General features: G+C 34.8%; 1 protein-coding gene across 1 annotated transcript in view; it reads left to right on the top strand.

The window, feature by feature from the left end:
• The window catches only part of LOC140338838 (protocadherin-15-like), a 548,986-nt gene extending 532,533 nt beyond the window's left edge, over positions 1-16,453 (top strand). Inside the window, exons 33-37 of the mRNA XM_072423159.1 lie at positions 3,879-3,900; positions 7,304-7,342; positions 7,819-7,892; positions 8,953-9,088; positions 13,063-16,453. Coding sequence (XP_072279260.1) covers positions 3,879-3,900; positions 7,304-7,342; positions 7,819-7,892; positions 8,953-9,088; positions 13,063-13,605 — 814 coding nt within the window. The 3' untranslated portion in view covers positions 13,606-16,453. The remainder of the gene's footprint in view (positions 1-3,878; positions 3,901-7,303; positions 7,343-7,818; positions 7,893-8,952; positions 9,089-13,062) is intronic.
• Positions 16,454-17,680: the final 1,227 nt, after the last annotated feature.

Raw genomic sequence — 17,680 nt, 5'->3', positions numbered from 1 at the left:
GCTCAAAAGTAATTGGACAAATTAAAAAGCTGAAAATAAAATGTTCATTACTAATACTTGGTTGAAAACCCTTTGCTGGCAATGACAGCCTGTAGTCTTGAACTTATGGACATCACCAGATGCTGGGTTTCCTCCTTTTTATGCTCTGCCAGGCCTTTACTGCAGCAGCTTTCAGTTGCTGTTTGTTTGTTGGCCTTTCTGTCTGAAGTTTAGTCTTTGACAAGTGAAATACATGCTCAATTGGGTTCAGATCAGGTGACTAACTTGGCTATTCAAGAATATTCCACTTCTTTGCTGTAATAAACGCCTGGGTTTCTTTGGCTGTATGTTTTGGGTCATTGTCCATCTGTAATATGAAACGCCTCCCTATCAATCTGACTGCATTTAGCTAGATTTGAGCTGACATGTCTCTGAACACCTCAGAATTCATTTGGCTACTTCTGTCCTGTGTCACATCATCGATAAACACTAGTGCCCCACTGGCAGCCATGCATGCCCAAGCCATCACACTGCCTCTGCCATGTTTTACAGATGATGTGGTATACTTTGGATCATGAGCTGTTCCACGCCTTCTTCATACTTTTTTCTTGCCATAATTCTGGTAAAGGTTCATCTTGGTTTCATCTGTCCAAAGAATGTTTTTCCAGAACTGTGCTGGCTTTTTTAGATGTTTTTGAGCAAAGTCCAATCTAGCCTTTCTTGAGGCTTATGAGTGACTTGCACTATGCAGTGCACCCTCTGTATTTACTTTCATGCAGTCTTCTATTTATGGTAGACATGGATATTGATACACCTACCTCCTGGAGAGTGTTGTTCACTTGGTTGGCTGTTGTGAAGAGGTTTCCCTTCACAATGGAAATTATTCTGCGATTATCCACCATTGTTGTCTTCCGTGGATGTCCAGGTATTTTGGCGTTGCAGAGTTTACCAGTGCTTTGTTTCTTTCCTATGATGCACCAAACTGTAGATTTTGCCACTGCTAATATTGTAGCAATTTCTCGAATGGTTTTTTTCTGTTTTTGCAGCTGAAGAATGGCTTGTTTCATCTGCATGGAGAGCTCCTTTGACCCCAAATCAAATCAACTCCAGGTCTTTTATCTGCTTAATTGTTAATGACAAAAAACGAAGGAATTGCCCACACCAGCCCATGCAATAGCCTTTGAGTCAATTGTCCAATTACTTTTGAGCCCCTGAAATGAAGTGACTGTGTAAAAAAAAGGCTTAAGTTCCTCACATTTTCATGCAATCTTTTTGTTCAACCCACTGAATTTTAAGCTGCAGTTCAACTGCATCTGAGTTGCTTCATTTAAAATTAATTGTGATAATGTACAGAACCAAAAATTAGAAAAATGTTGTTTCTGTCCAAATATTTACAGGCCTAACTATATATATATACATATTATACACACAAAACTATGTTCTACCTGTATGCATAAAAATGCCTACCTACCAGGCAACTCTGTTTAAAGCTGAACTTTAAAAATTACACTTTAAAAAATGTTGGATCAGGCAGGACATTTTGCTGGGACTCCTGTACACCTCCATGGAGGAGGTACATCATCCCAACCTTGGCCAATCAAGATGGTTGAAGATCACAAGTAGGAAGGGAAGAAAATTAGATGGTGGGACCTGCGACGGAACAGGGACAGATGTATGTAGCTGCATTTAGTTCCACTTTAATGGCTATGCAACATTAACACCATCTCAGGTTTTAAAAATTATGATGGCTAAAATGTTGAATTGATTATGAGATAAAATTTTCTAAACAGTAACTTTAATTTAAATATGGTTGTAGACAAATTTCTCTCCATTTTAATTCTGTAAAACAGATTGTGGCTTTATAAAATGTGCTTTAAATATGAAATATGTCTTCTCAATATAGCATAAACAGAAACTTTTTAGGTGAGTTTTATTGCTAAGCAACAAACATAATTTATGTCATACATACATAAGTGACATACAATGGTATAGGTCAGGGGTCGGCAACCTGCGGCTCGCGAGCCACATGCGGCTCTTTGGATGTGAAGCTGCGGCTCTTTAGTTCAGTCCGTCGGAAGCTATTCTATCTCTCAGCCACTATCTATCTCTCAGCCTGGCTTTTCACTGCACCCCTCCCCCGTGACACGCGTCCTCACTGTCTTCAGTCCGTCGGAAGCTCTCGAGTGTCACGGGGGAGGGGTGCAGTGAAAAGCCAGGCTGAGAGATAGAATAGCTTCCGACGGACTGAACTAAAGAGCCGCAGCTTCACAAAAAGAGAGGCTGAGAGATAGAATCGGTGCCTAAAGGTATCTATATTTCTACAATAAAATACAAAAGTGGGCAGTTTAGCAACAATGCATGGAAAATCAAAATGTTTGTATTCTGTGGAAAATGAAATGTCATCTAATGTTATCCAAACTTTCTAAAACCATGCAAAGCCATCGCTCCCATTGAATTTGTTTGCTCAATTGTTTGTTATTGAAGTACAAGTTAGTATTGTAAGTAAATGTTTAATTGTTTTAATTTTTTACTTAAATAATAAGTAATTATCTAATAATGCCATATATATTTTCTAATTTGTTGTGAAAAACACTACTTATATATGAATAAATAGATATTTTTTCTTATGAATAAATAGATTAGTTTTTTTTATCATAAAACTTTATTTATGCGAGTACTATTTATTGTTGGCAAGAAAAAATTTTGTGGCTCTTTAAAAACTTTGAAATTTTGTAAATTGTAATTTTTTGCCTCTTCCGACTCAAAAGGTTGCAGACCCCTGGTAAAGGTGAAACATTAACTAAATGAAGGCTTCATAGGTCAAACGCTGTTTGGTACTACTACTACTTTCTAATAATTTCTATACCAAAATACATTTAAATGCATTTTGAAACATATCTTGAGAAACATTATCATTGTATCCCTTTTGTTGTCTTAATACAAATTCCACAATCCTCCCGGCAAACAAACCTCACCAAAATCTGCTTTTTAACATGTTACAAAAAAACATAGATCCCTATTAATAAATGAGAGCTAAATCAAGGCACCTTTGTATGATGTGGATTCAACTTCAGTCTATAGTATTACCTCAATCAATAAAAAAATAATATTGTTACCAAACAAAATTCACTTGATCTAAAGTGTAGTTTGCTTTATACAGTAGTAGATTACTATTACTGAAGTCCATGCAGTAGACATAAGGACTATTTACAGCTAATTTGTTCAAGAACAATATAAATTGACTTGACTTATATATAATATTATCTTGCATTTTTATAGCGCTGATATATATACACCGAGATTTACAAAGTCCATATTCATGTCACTAATTGTCCCTCAAAAGGGCTCACAAGCTAATGTCCCTATCATAGTCAAAGGGGCTCACAATCTAATGTCCCTAATACAGTCATTTGTCATTACCACAGTCTAAGGTCAATTTGGGGGAAGCCAATTACCTAACTGCATGTGTTTTTTTTTGGTGTGGGAGGAAACGGGAGTCCCCAGAGGAAACCCACGCCAAACGAGAAGAACATGCAAACTCTATGCAGATAGTGTCCTTGCTGAGATTTGAACCTGGGACCTAGAGCTGCAAAGGCAAGAATGCTAACCTCTGAGCCACTGTGCCTTCAAATCATTTAAGCATACTTTGAACTTGCTTGATTTTCAATTTGCTCTAAAGACAAGGTGAACTGTATACAAAATACTGTCAAGTGCAAATGTGCAGACCATGACATCAGCAGGGGAAGGTTATAGATTATGTAAAACAGGTATGCAGTCATTTAACTTAATAATTGCTATGAGTCTCCAGATTGACTAAATATGTTTTAAATCTAAAAATTTCTATGTGTGAACTTGTAATTCCTGAAATGCAAATTTTAGATTTTTTTTCTCTTTTGCAGGCGCGGCTATCCTCATCCAGAGGTAGGAATCATATTACTTTTTTTATTGTTTCTTAGGTTACTTACATATGACTTCTCATCATTGTAAGTCATGTCAATAGTATAAAATACTGTTATGAATGCACTAGAACACACATGAAAGAAAAGAAAAAAGAAAAAAAAAGATTTTTGATTGAACAGGATTCAGAAGGGAGAAGAAAAGAGCCTCTCTAAACTATAAATTATCATTTGTAGAGTGATACATCATTAAGAAAATCAACCCCCTTGTGTTTCTCCTATCAACAATTTAAAGTACAAATTAAGTTTCCCTTAACTTTTTCCGTAGTGCTCTTTCCACACTCTTCATATCATAACTAGTTATACTAGTTATAAGTGTAATAATAATATATATTATTATGAATGCATGTTCAAACATTATCTAATGACATTTGGCACATTTACAAGATATCTGTTGTAAGGAAGTATGGTAATTGCAACTGGTAACTGCTCCTCCAGAAAATGTTACTTCCATGTTAGTTCCTTGTTACATTGCTCTTTTCATTTAGAATTGCCAGCCTTCAAATGGGAGGAATTGTCAGTAACACACAATCTTTTTAGAGCACTACTAGTTTCTGTAATATACATACTCACACATACAAAACATGAAGTGCATTTTATTCATTTAGTTCTGGGTTTTATTTATGTAGCCCCTTTTATACACTGTATGCAGACTACTAGTTTGTGGTGGCACCACCTAAGTGGTAAATGGGAGCCAGGCTCCCACTCTGGGCCTGATTTATTAAAGCTCTTCAAGGCTGGAGTAAATACATTTTTATCAGTGACGCTGGGTTATCCAGAAAACCTGGACTGGATTTCCTAAAAGTCATTTGCTATTTGTTAGCAAATATTTTCAATCCTGGACCAGATCCTTTCCAGGTTTACTGGATCACCCAGCTTCACTGATGAAAGTGTATTCACTCCAGCCTTGGAGAGCGTTAATAAATCAGGCCCTATATCTGTGGGGTGTAATCTCTGATTAGTGCCCGTGCCTTCATTCAATTGGGTCTTGTGGATAAACAAGTGCAGTCCTAGAATGAGAAATGTGTCCATGCAGTATCCACTCCGTATTGTGTTTGAAAGTCCATATATTGAAAACAGAAACAGATAACATCTAGTGAGTCATCAAAGACAAGGAATTCTTTCAAAAGAAACACACACATTTAAAAGTCGTTAAATCATGTCTCAGTGAGGGGATGCTTTAATACAGGAATGTTATTCATTCAAGAATATGCTCCTTCCTGCGTTTTAAAAATTTAAAACATTAGTAAATGCCTGTAAATGCATTAAGTCATGCAAAAACACCTCCATTGATTTTAGTGGAGGCATTTTTGCGCATTTGTAAACTCTTAAAAACCTCAAAAAAAGCCTCCATTGATGCCAATGGAGGGGTTTATAGCTGTTTTCATGGAATTACAGATGTTTTAACACTTATGAAAGCTTCCATTGAAAACAATGGAGGCTTTTACAAGCATTCCAATGTGTTTTTAAAAGCCTATAAAAGTTTAGAAAAGCCTTAATTGTTTTTATTGAAAGAGATCATAGGCATTTCCAGGAATTTATTTTTATTTAGTAGGATTTTGGAATCTGGAAGCCCCCTTTAACAGGGGCACCTGCCAGATGTCTGCTGCCCCACCCTGGGGAAAAAGTACAGTACATAATTACCCCTTACTCATTCCCTGAATCGGTTAAATATACCTATAAAGAATGAGACTAGGCTTTAATGTGATTTTTTTAATTATATCTGATTTGTGTTTAACTGTAAAAATCCTTTTTTTTACAGAATATTCCACCATCAAAGGATGATTTCCACAGCTGCACTCTGACACGAACCCAGCTGTGGGACTCCTGACAGCGTGGGATCCCCAGGCATTGGAGGGCAAATGAGGACAAGTGTCCCCATTCACCTCTAGTGCTGGTTGGCTATGAAAAGGTAAACCCTGATGTTGCTTCATCAGGGACTACCTTTTCTCAGCCAATTAAAGGAGAGGTTATATGGGGGCTTCTGGAATCCCTAGCAAAGTTTTGGCATGTTTTCTTCCCACATGAGTGCAGAAAATGTGGGAATACACAATACAGGTTGTATATGGACACTACTCCCAGAGTCCTTACATGTTCTGCACGCTCAGGTCATGTCAGAGTGCAGTCGTGGTAATCATCCTTTCATTGTTGGATTGCATGTAAAAAAATGAAAAGGTATTTACAGTTAAACACAAATCAGATAGATATAATAAACCTAACAAAACCTTAAATACATTTAAACCCTTTCAGGGAATGGGTAGAGGATATAGTACCCTTGTACTGATTCCCCAAGGTTAAAATTAGCTTAAAACTCCTGTAAACGCTTGTATAAATGCATTATTGGAGTTTATAGGTGTTTATAAGCATTTATAGGCATTTAAGGCAAGCTTTGAAACGCTTGTAAAAACGCATTTAAATGTGGTAAGAGCCTTTTCTTTTGCATTTTAAAAACAGTCTGTGTACACCCAGCCTTATACATTTAAAAACAAGCCTCCTTCCAATGCCCTGGTGTAGCCGATCCCATGGGAATGCATGGAAATTTCAAACATTGGCTTTTAAACACTCAGGTTAAACACTGGGAAAACAGTCCATGTAGCCTAATCCTTACAGTCTCACTTCCATTCCTCCACATAAATCTCATGCATTAATGGCTATGTACTCTGTCCTCTGTCCTTGTACAGGGCTTGCCCCAACCAGGTCACACCTCTAAATGACCTCATCATTGAATTCTAAGGGTACAGCACTCATCTTTAAACATAGAAAAGCACTCTGCATTTCAGATCAATAAACAAAATTAGTTGATTACCAATACAAATAAAGAGGCAGAATAATTATTATCTTTCTACATATAGCAATGTCACACCATATGGCAGGGGACAGGACCTGCTTTTTTTTCATCTGCAGTGCAGTAACACTTACATGTCTCTTTCCCCAAAACACTATCTGTAAGGAAGAAGGAGCACACTGATGAGCTCATTACTCTCCTAACTCTGCTTTCGCCTATCAGCATTTTTCTTTACACTGGAGCACAAATGATTGGCTTCTTTTGCTGTTTCACCTCCCCTAGCCTAAGATCTATTGTTCACGGACTGCAAAAGGGGATGCCAATTTGAATTTATGTACTTGAACGACTTATATTTCAACTGTATTAAAAGAACAAATAACATTAATTAGCGTATTTTATAACCACATGGAGTTCAGCTGAAATTAATGTGGATTATTTACATATGACCTACATATAACATTAAACATACATTAAAAAGATTAAGATATATAGATAACTCATTGTCTTACTTTTCTCCTCTCTGTTCTTCTCTCCTTGTACTTTTCTGTATCTGTTATATGACTGTCCTTTTCAATGGGACCAGCAACAGCAATTGCTGAGACCATCTCTTCTAAAACCTGAGGTATTTATATTTTTTCCTTTCTTCTATAATTTAAATATGCATCAAAGATTGCAATAACATGTTCAAATGGCCTTGACACCAAAGAATATTATCAGAAATTGTTATCAGCTATGAAAACCTATAACTTCTTTTACAAAAATATTTTAGACAAGTAAGTGAATATACTTTACAATTAAATGTTCTGCAGAATGGTCACATACTTATTGACATAATGAAAATGCCCATCTTTTATTACATAAAGGATAACTACATCAAGAAAATTTTATTCAATAATTCAATTAGAGAGTTCAGCATGTTCTCACCTACATTGTGTCACACAAAGACAATGCAGTGAAAACAATCCATAATTTACATAAATATGTACTGCCTGTGCAATGTCCACATTTACATCACAAAAACAAGAACCACTGTATATAGTTGTTTTCTACTCATAGATCTTATTAAGTAAGAATAACAAATATATTTTTTTCCCCAAGGAATTGTCAATGGAGTCTGGCATTGATCCTGGTCAAGAATATTATGGACAAGATTATTATAGCTATGAGCATGGGTATGTCTAACATTTTTATTCTTGAGTAATCATCATCAAAACTAGTTTAAATGTACTTCTGTGTTTCACAGAGTGACGAAGTTATATTTACATATATTATGTGATCAAGTGGAGGGATAAACAGGCTTTTGTAGGCAGAATTTTTTTTAAAAAAAAGTAAATCTTTTTTTTAATGGTATATAGTATATTTCTCTACCATACAGAGATCAACTAGCTAATGATACAAGCAATCAGTCTGTGATTACATACACTTATTTTCACATTTCAAAATAAAAATACCAACTTCAGTTTTTTGAAAAGGTCTCAAGTTTGCAACCCGTTTCGCCCTTAGGCTTCTTCCGGGGGAGGATTGAGATTGAAGTTTAACTTGAATAATAAAGATTTATATAGTCACAGCGATACAGAGTTGATAAAAACAGCTGCGAGACTTCCACGCCAAATGATCCCAATTAGGGAAAAAGGGGAGATTATGTATGGTAATATAATGTTATCAGCAACACAAAGCAGACAATGTAGATGAAATTGAATAAAGGATTTGAAATAGCTGGACTTGAAATTATTTTTAACTGAAATATGGCATCATTAAGTCATTGAGATCGTATTTGAACCAGGTGAAGACATATTTAGCTCCAGGTAAATTTTAGGGTGTTAGAGGAGTAAGGGAATAGGTTTGCACTGCACATTATCACTGTCAGCCCAAGTGCTGATTACTGACAACAGGCGAGGCGTCGGCAGCAAGCAGTAAGAGAAGTTTACCTGCCTGCGTCTCGATACATAGAGACTAGTCAAGACGCAGGTAGGTAAAGTCCTCTTGAGGCGTGCTGCTAGCCTGTTGTCTACCTTCACCTCAAACTGATCCAAACCCTCATATGGTATGGTAATCCAGTAAATCAGTAATCAGCACTTGGGCTGACAGTGATACTGTGCAGAGCAAACCTATTCCCCCACTCCTCTTTTATACTAGTTGTCCTCTGCATAAAATGTGTACCTCAATACCCTCAAAAGATGAAAAAAAATTACCCTTATATGATGGTGAGTTTAATGTTTTTGTTTCCTTTAGGTATGAACTGCCTCAGTATGGAAGCCGGCGAAGATTATTGTCACCATCAGGCATGTATGAGGATTATGGAGAAGTAATTGCTGAAAATGATGGTGGCTATTATTATAGTCCTCATGGACCCACCACAGAAGGAGATGTACGTATACATTTAATTTTTGTTTTACTAGAACTAAAAGTGCAGAAAACAAAACTAAAGGGATTTAGTACGAAAGGCAGATGGTGTTATTTACAGACATAACTCAAAATATTGATGTAAACATGACTGGTACAATATTAGTGAACTTAAGCAACTTAAAAAGCCTGATTTAATCAATCGCTCTAAATCAAAAATATGAGTAGCAATGCTAAAGATAATATACACTTGATACAATTAATTAACTTTAACTGCTTTATAAAATTTCAGGGAAGAATGCGTGGGAGACCTCGTTCAAGGAGAGGCAGAGGGCAGGGGCCAGGCAGAGGAAGTATAACAGGCAGGCCTGGTCCAGCCAGAGGTAGCATGCCAGTAGCTAGAACCAGTCAAGGAAAGAAAAAACTGAAGGCAGTTATGCAGATAAGCCGAATGGCAGTGAGCACTCAAAAATCCTCTGAGGCTGCAGAGGTATCTCATCATTCTCCTTGGAAAAAAGCTAGAATATTCCCAATGATTCTTCAAAAAGTGAAGGGTGGGAAGGATTCTACATATGCCAAGCTTTCCGCACGTCAAGTTGAGGGTGAGGACAGCATGGTCATTAAAGGAAGTTATTTCCAAAAATCAACAGATAAGCACTCGGTCACAAGAAAGCTAGACCGTGCCCTTCAACGTATCAGTGTTGCCAGAAGGTTACAGTCTCGAAGAAAATCAGTGGCTTCTTCTACCAAAGCATCAACTGCAGACAGTGAAAAAGATGAAGAAGATGAAGATTCAGAAGTAAGTGAATCTGAAAGAGATGAGAGCAAATCTGGAGTTTCAATTAGTGTAACAGCAGAAAGTGAATCTGAAGAAAGTGAAGAAACAGAAGGTGAAGAGGATATAAGTTCACTAAAACCATCTGATGAATCATCTCCAAGAAGTGGTAGAGCAGATAAGGATTACTTGACAGTGACTGTGGATCAGGATGAAACAAATGAAAGCACTGTAGATTCTGATGAAGAAAGAAGTGAAATGCAAGAAGATTCAGAAGATGAAGCTCAATCGGTGTCCAAATCTATAGACAGCAAGCAGGAAGAATCAGTGGATGAGCATGATGAAGAAGATGAAGAAGATAAAGAATCTGCATCTGCTACAACAGAAAAGTCTAGTGCCCAAAGTGAGGTTTCATCTGAAACAGAGTCTGAGGCATCTTTTAAAAGCTCAGGGAGGAAATCAGAAAGTAGCAAACAAGCCACTACATCTTCCAGCATAAAAAGTGAAAATAGTGATGATGTGACTGAACAATCTGGGGAAGAAAGTGGAAATAGTAGTACAAAATCCAGCTCAAAATCAGGTATTGAAAGTGAAGCACAAAGTACAATTGAGGAAGAGTCCGAAGACTACCATTCAGTGGAAGATGAGGAAGATGAAAATGACTATGCTACTAAAACTAGTGATACACAGAATGAAGATGAACAGGATGACATAAGTGAAGCATCTGTATCTAGAACTTCAATAAATACTGAACAGAGTCATAGTAGAAGTGAATCAGGAGATGGGCAAAATGATGCAGAAAGCAACAATGAAGATTTTAGCGGAGAAAACTCATCTATTGATGCACAAAGCCAAGGCACAGAAGCCAGTCATGAAGGTGATGATGTGTCTCAAACATCCTATGATTCTGAAGTACAAAATTCAAATCAAAGTACAGACAGCAAAAAAGCATCCTCTGACCAATCTGATGCACAAGACACTGGTCATGGTTCTGACTCTGATGTATCTGCTGGCGACTCCACATCATTTTAAGTAGTATGTAGAAACAACAAATAATGTGGTGGTTTGCAGTGTTTCTGCGTGACCCTATCCTAATTTCTCAACTGGTTTCTTTTCATTTTGGCTTTCATGCATGTTGTTTTAGAGTGAAAAAAAGGGCCATAATGATTACTTCTTTCTTCTAATTTAATTGCTATACCTTCTCAGGGCTTTGGATGCATGTGCCGTAGCCCTTAAGCTATTTTCTAACTCTGGTGGAATTACTAAAAGGTTATGAAAGAATCAATTTTTAAATGATATGGTGAACTATGAAACTATATATGGCAAAAGAGAAACTTTTGGAGTTATTAATTTAAAGTTTAAGTTACATTGCAAAGAGTATGAGCTCATGTATAGCATAGAAAAAATGATAAACTCATTAATACAAATTTATTTGGTTGCTATGAAATAAAGATCTTTGAACATTCTCAACTCCCTCTATATAAATAATAAATATATTTTTTTCATATATAAAATTAGACACTACATGTGTACCATTACATTTTAGGCTGTATTGTGAACATGGCATCAGCAGTAAATTAATTTTTAACATAATACATGACATAAAAAATGTTTAGATTTTTTCAATGATATCATAAGACCTAGATCTATCAAATTGTATATCAAGTGGTGCATACTAATAAATTACTTTATTAGTATGCACATTTCAACATTTAAACCAAATGAAGGGTAAATTATCACATGCACACTTATACACTGCATCACTAAAATATTTCTGAAGAAAAGTTGTTAAAAGCATGCATGAAAAAAGGCTTTGTGTTCATTATATTAGCTAATTCAATATTAGCTGGTTAGAACATTGTTATTGACGAACCTGTGAGATTTAGATAAGCCCCTTGGTTTGTGTATGCATAATTATGCAAATTAAAGTAAATTAATAATTGTAATTGCATATATTGCAGATTTTAAACTGATTGCATCTGATTTAATAATGATACATTATAAACAACTCATCAGCAATCAAGTCTTGTGTTACAGGAATAGAAGGAAGCTTTGAGCCATTAATTGAACGGCTTGACTTTTATAATTTTATGCTACCATTGAAGCATATGTCAATGCAAAATAAAAAATAAACATTCCATACATCTCTGAAATACACAAATGTTCCCCTATGTTTTGCTTATTTCTCACAATGCAGAAAAATGCATGAGTAATATACTATGCCCCTACCTTGTATAACACACCAAATTCCTACACATCTCCCTAACCCTTCCTTGAGCACAGACAGAAAGCACAAAATATTATCAGTTCATTAAATTTCCACCAAAACCAACAGATATTATTTGAACATATTTTATAGCTGTAACACTACTAATGGGCTCTATTTATAAAACAGGGAATCTGACATTCTTTCAAACATTCCTTCAGAGAATTATTTACTGCCATTAAAACACATAAACCTGGAAAGTTCCCACGAGGGAGTGTCAGATTATTTGTTTTAAAAATAGTGCCCAATGGTATATTTAGCTCGAAATTATTTTTGGTTAGGAGTTACTTACCATTTATTAAATGTTACTGTTTCATGGTAAACTCAGATAGCTAAACATCTCTAAACATGTGGCAAAATACATACGTAGTTACCGCACATGGGCAGAAGAAAACATTCTAAATAATGTAATCTATAAAGGCACTTTTTAGGCATGCATGGTCAAACAATTTTTCATTATCAATTGAAAAATAAAACACAACAGAATTTACTATTGCTTTATACACAGGGTTTTTGTAATTGTTTAGTAAAACAATGGTCAGTAAAGAATCTAAGGCCTGGCAAATAATGCCGGATAATTGTAGTGTTTGTAAGCATTAGAAATCTAGCTATGTGTTACAGACTTAATAACTGTGTTTTGTGGAGTTTGTACACATTTGTGTGCAAACAGCTAAGCAGCACAGCCAAATTTAGGCATGGATATGGGCACCCTTCTGATGACACATACAATAGGCATTAGAGGTTTCATTTTATGTTTCTCAAAGAATCATTGTATTTTTTGGCTGCAGCATGACATGAATTTAAAGTAAATTGACTCATAAATACTGGTAATATTGGTCTGGTGTCAGTAATAGAATAATTCTCCAATGCACAGATGTGGGTCTTAGAGCTGGTTTGCTTTAGTGATTTTATTTGGTGCTGGTTTTCTAATTGCAAATCCTTATTTTTTCTTTAATAGATTGCTAGAAAAAAGAAGATAAAATTGGTTGTGGATCAGGAATATGAGACTAGTTCAACTGGAGAAGAGAGTGTTCCTGAAACTCAAAAAAATCGTCTAAGTCACCCAAACATACAAAACAATGTTAATGGGAACCTTTACATTGCCCAAAATGGGTCTGTGGTTAGAACCAGACGTACATGCCTTACAAACAATCTTAAAATGGTATCCCCTGCAAGGCTCGGAAAGCACTTCAAAAAACTGGACAGACTTGGAGTGACACATGAGGAAAACATCCAGCTGAACACATTATCAAAGGAGGCCTCTATCAACCCTAACACTAGACCTTCTAGTATTTCATTGGCATCTAGCACTGGCATAGCCAAAAACATATCCAAGATTGGAGACAATAAATTTAAAAGCACAGATGAGCAGGAATCAGTTGTTGATAATGAAGACATGAAAGAGCCATTGGAATTTCACAGTGACCAGACCCAGTCAGATGAAGAAGAGCTGTGGATGGGACCTTGGAACAATCTTCACATACCAATGACAAAACTATGATATTTTTTTAACAAAAATTTACAATAGACAGCACTTTGTATGATCACAAGAAGAAAGAAATCTTGTATTGTGCACATAAAAGATTTGAGATTTACTTTTTTTGAGATTAAATAATGCAATGAATTTGCACTTTTACGGATTAGTTTTTCATCAAAAGTATTTTTTTTTCCAAATTTCTATCTCTTACCTAACACACTGCAAGTAATTTTTGATGGACCAATAAAAATTGGTAAAAAAATATTTTCTTCTTACCTTTACCTCTGAAAATATGCTTTGATTTATTTTTGCATGTATTACATAGGTTGCCAGAAAATACACTAAAATCTGCCCCTTACAGTTAAAAATATTCTTTTTTGTTTTTATTTAAATTTCTTTCATATGGTTTACTTTTAAATAAATAGTATAAGTAAGTGATTGATCAATGCAATTTATTTCATGACCAATCAAGGCATTGCCTGAATCAAGTAATCCTTGAAATGACCTTGATGTGCTGTCCATAGTAGCAGAAAATTATTAAAATTTGCACAGCTATTATTGCAGTATACCAGTGGACTGTTGTGCTCATAGATAACATTTGTCCTAAAGCATGACATTTTACTACATTTTTTTTGAAAAAAAAAAACACAAAGAATACAAAAGGCTAATGTTATTTCGTAAACTCACTAAAAATGATTATTCTTGTGGTAAATTGATAAACCATTATTCTGAAAGTGGGTTTCAGTCTCAGGGACTTAAAATATTCACGTGCATCCACTTTTTTTTTAATGATTTTACATTTTTAGATCACATTGCCTCAACATTCCATGGTGTGAATCAATAACCTCCATTGAAACACATGGACGTGGAAGATTCCCACTGGGAATGTTTGAGGGAATGTTAGATTCCCTGTTTTATAAATAAAGTCCATTAAGTTATCTGTCTCACTTTATTCTTTTTATGTTAAATGAAAATTCTAAAGGTTTCAATCAAGCTTTGAAGAAGTCTAATGGTGCACACTCAGGTCTCAGTCTAGTCATTTGATAATCTTATTTTAATATTTTGGTTAATATGCAACTTTTTGTTCTTTTTTAGGCTTAATTAAAAAAGTTAGTGTTTTTTTATTTTCATGTTTAAGTTTTAATTTAAATAATTCAAATAAAAAATCAGCTGAATGGAACCTGCTTGTAAATAACTAATTTACAATTTAATATGGAAAGAACTGAACTACAAACTCATGTGCAGTACTCTAAAAAGAAAAAAAAAATCCAATAAGTGATTGGCATGTCTAGTAAAATAAATGGCAATTGGCAAAATACCAATCTACATAAAAATACTTGAAATTTGAAACGTATTCTTTTTCATGGCTCAGTTTGGGTACATTGTAAGTAAAAGAAAAATCACCTCTTACAATGTCTCTTTTTAGTATTTGCCTTAAATGTATAACATGAAACCTTCTCCAAAAACGCAACTGAAATAGAAATAATAGAGAAAAGATGTATTTTTGTAATTATTATAAAGGTAGAATTTAGGGGGCTTGTCAGAACGGCTATCTAGGGTTTATATCCAGCACTGGGTTGCCCACGCTTGACTAGCTGATTTAGTTTGTGATCAGACTACACCTTTGTAGAATTTGGTACAGTAAAATACCTACTCAAACTATCGGTGCTCCAATGCCTAATGAGAGCCTCAATTGTAACAGGTATCATTCATTCTGACAGGTTGTCTTTAGAGGGCCAGTAAACCTATATTAAAGGAAACTGAATGAAGAATAGCTATAGCAAAGAGATTTGCCAGAATATCCAGGCTTCTGGAAGAAAAGAAAATCTCATGGCCCTTCCCTCCTCAAGATCACAAATTCATTGTAGTACGTTCAAAGTTAACATGCATCTTAAGCATTTTAAATGTATAATTTAGAATATTATATGTGAGAAATGTTGAATATTATTTTATATTAGCAACATTGTTTTGTAGGTTTACTGGTCCTTCAAGAACAGCTTTCAATATACCTTACTAAAATATATAAGCGTTTCTGAGATGGAAAAATATTTATTAGAATAAAGAATATAAAGATAAAGCGTTTGGTGTTGAATAAAGTCAATAAATGAGTTTGTGTTGCAATAAGCCTTACCAAAACAAAGCCTAAAAATATATTTTTAAACTACTATCTGGACAAAAAAATGCAGCGGGTTTGTATTTTTATTAGGCCTAAACGGAGTTTATGTAATCTGCCTTTTTTATCTGATTTTGAAATATACTGGTTGGTGTTCTAATCCTCTGTCTTTAATATTTTCTAAATCTCTGATCCAGAATGAGTATAAAGCTGAGGTGTTCAGCTATCTGCCATACAACTTTTCAAACTATTACCTTTATGCTTGTTTCAGGCGTGTAAAACTACTGTAGCTGAAACATCAGCTTTACATCCTGGTAATTAGCATTCTTTAAAATAATTTAGCAAGGGCAGCATTCTAAACGAAAGTTAAAGCACAGAAAAAATTAATTTCAAGCACTTGGTTACCACTTAAAGTACAGGAGCATACAACAGGTAGCAGAGCAATTTTATAGTCACAGAATGCTAAACCATTTTTTTTAGCACTTATCTTGCAATGAATACGAACGTATATGAATTGGGAGTTTCTATAGGCTGTGCATGTAATAAAATACCAGCAATACAAACAAAAATATTAACATTTAAAAATCAGTGTATGACATCTGATATATTTCTGTATGGGCATTTCAATTTATTTCTTTTACTGGGTCAATAGAAAATATTATTTATATTGAAACAATCTGAAGAATAATTGTGGTCCAAAACTCAAAATAAAAACAGCCAGAAACAATCAAACACAGCCCTGCATTCTAACAAATTTTGTTGTCCATTAATACTTGTATTTATTAAGATATTTTTTAAAATAAATATTCAGATTACTACATCTTTAGTATCTGTTTCTATTTCTTTATTTTATTTTTTTTCTTTAGTACATTTGTGTGTTGTGCATATATTTGCACACTTCCATACAGCTGGAAAAAGAAGAGCTCAGAAACATTTTCTAGAACACAAAATTATCCCTTTTTGTTTGGATCACCTCCCTGTAATAACAAGAGTGGTGTCCCTACTGTATAAATTACTAATAAGACTGCTGTAAAATCACAAACAGAATACATTATTGAATGATACTACTGCATTACAATACTGAATCTCATCTGCATATATATATATATATATATATATATATATATATACACACACACACACACACACACACACACACATATATATATACACTCTTACGTAATGCCAGGTAGCAATAAATTAGGGATACCTCTCCATTACTTTTACACTGTGTCAGTAAAGGAAGGTGAAGTAATGAAAAAAGCTTTTGGGTTTTGAAGTTTAGAGTAGGAACAAGTTATATTACCTGTGTGCAACTATTGTTGCAGAGATTTCCCTACACTTGTAACAAGACACAGCAGTCAGGAAGTCACAGAGATACAGCAAAAGCGTGACAGCAACAAAGGCAAAATCGCTAAGGGACTTCCACTGTTTTATTTTTCAATCTTTTTGTTTATGTTACTATATCCATCAGAACATGACATGACATGAGAGGAAATTATTCATACATAGGCTGCAGTGTGGGGTTAGAAACACTGCAAGATGTTTACTGCTGTCTGTATCTTCTTTAGGAAGATTTACACTCAATTTCTGTAGCTGAGGCAACGGAAAGTAAGAGGGAAATCTACCACTAGGAAGTCACATCTGTAGGAGTTGTCAAGGGAAAAGTGTCTCAACTGAAACCTCATCACCAATTCTTGTTTTTGTGACAACCATAAAATCTTGGGATACAACTATCAACAGGCTGTGAACAGACAAAAAAACCCATAATACCAAAAAAATGGTAACAATTATATCTCATACTTCTCATACACTCATATCATGCAGACTTATGTATTTACATATTCTGTAAGAAAATTCTTATTGATCTCTGTATGTATAAGCATTGTAACAAAATTAATTTTTCACATTGACATTACAGGCCTTGGGTTTTGTCTACAAAAATAGAACATTGCTTTAATTGTAAAAAAAAAAAAAATTAAAACA

Source organism: Pyxicephalus adspersus, chromosome 10, assembly GCF_032062135.1.
Source record: "Pyxicephalus adspersus chromosome 10, UCB_Pads_2.0, whole genome shotgun sequence".
Classification (NCBI taxonomy): domain Eukaryota; kingdom Metazoa; phylum Chordata; class Amphibia; order Anura; family Pyxicephalidae; genus Pyxicephalus; species Pyxicephalus adspersus.
The sequence above is the reverse complement of the archived record's forward strand: the minus strand, read 5'-3'. Positions and strand labels throughout refer to the sequence as shown.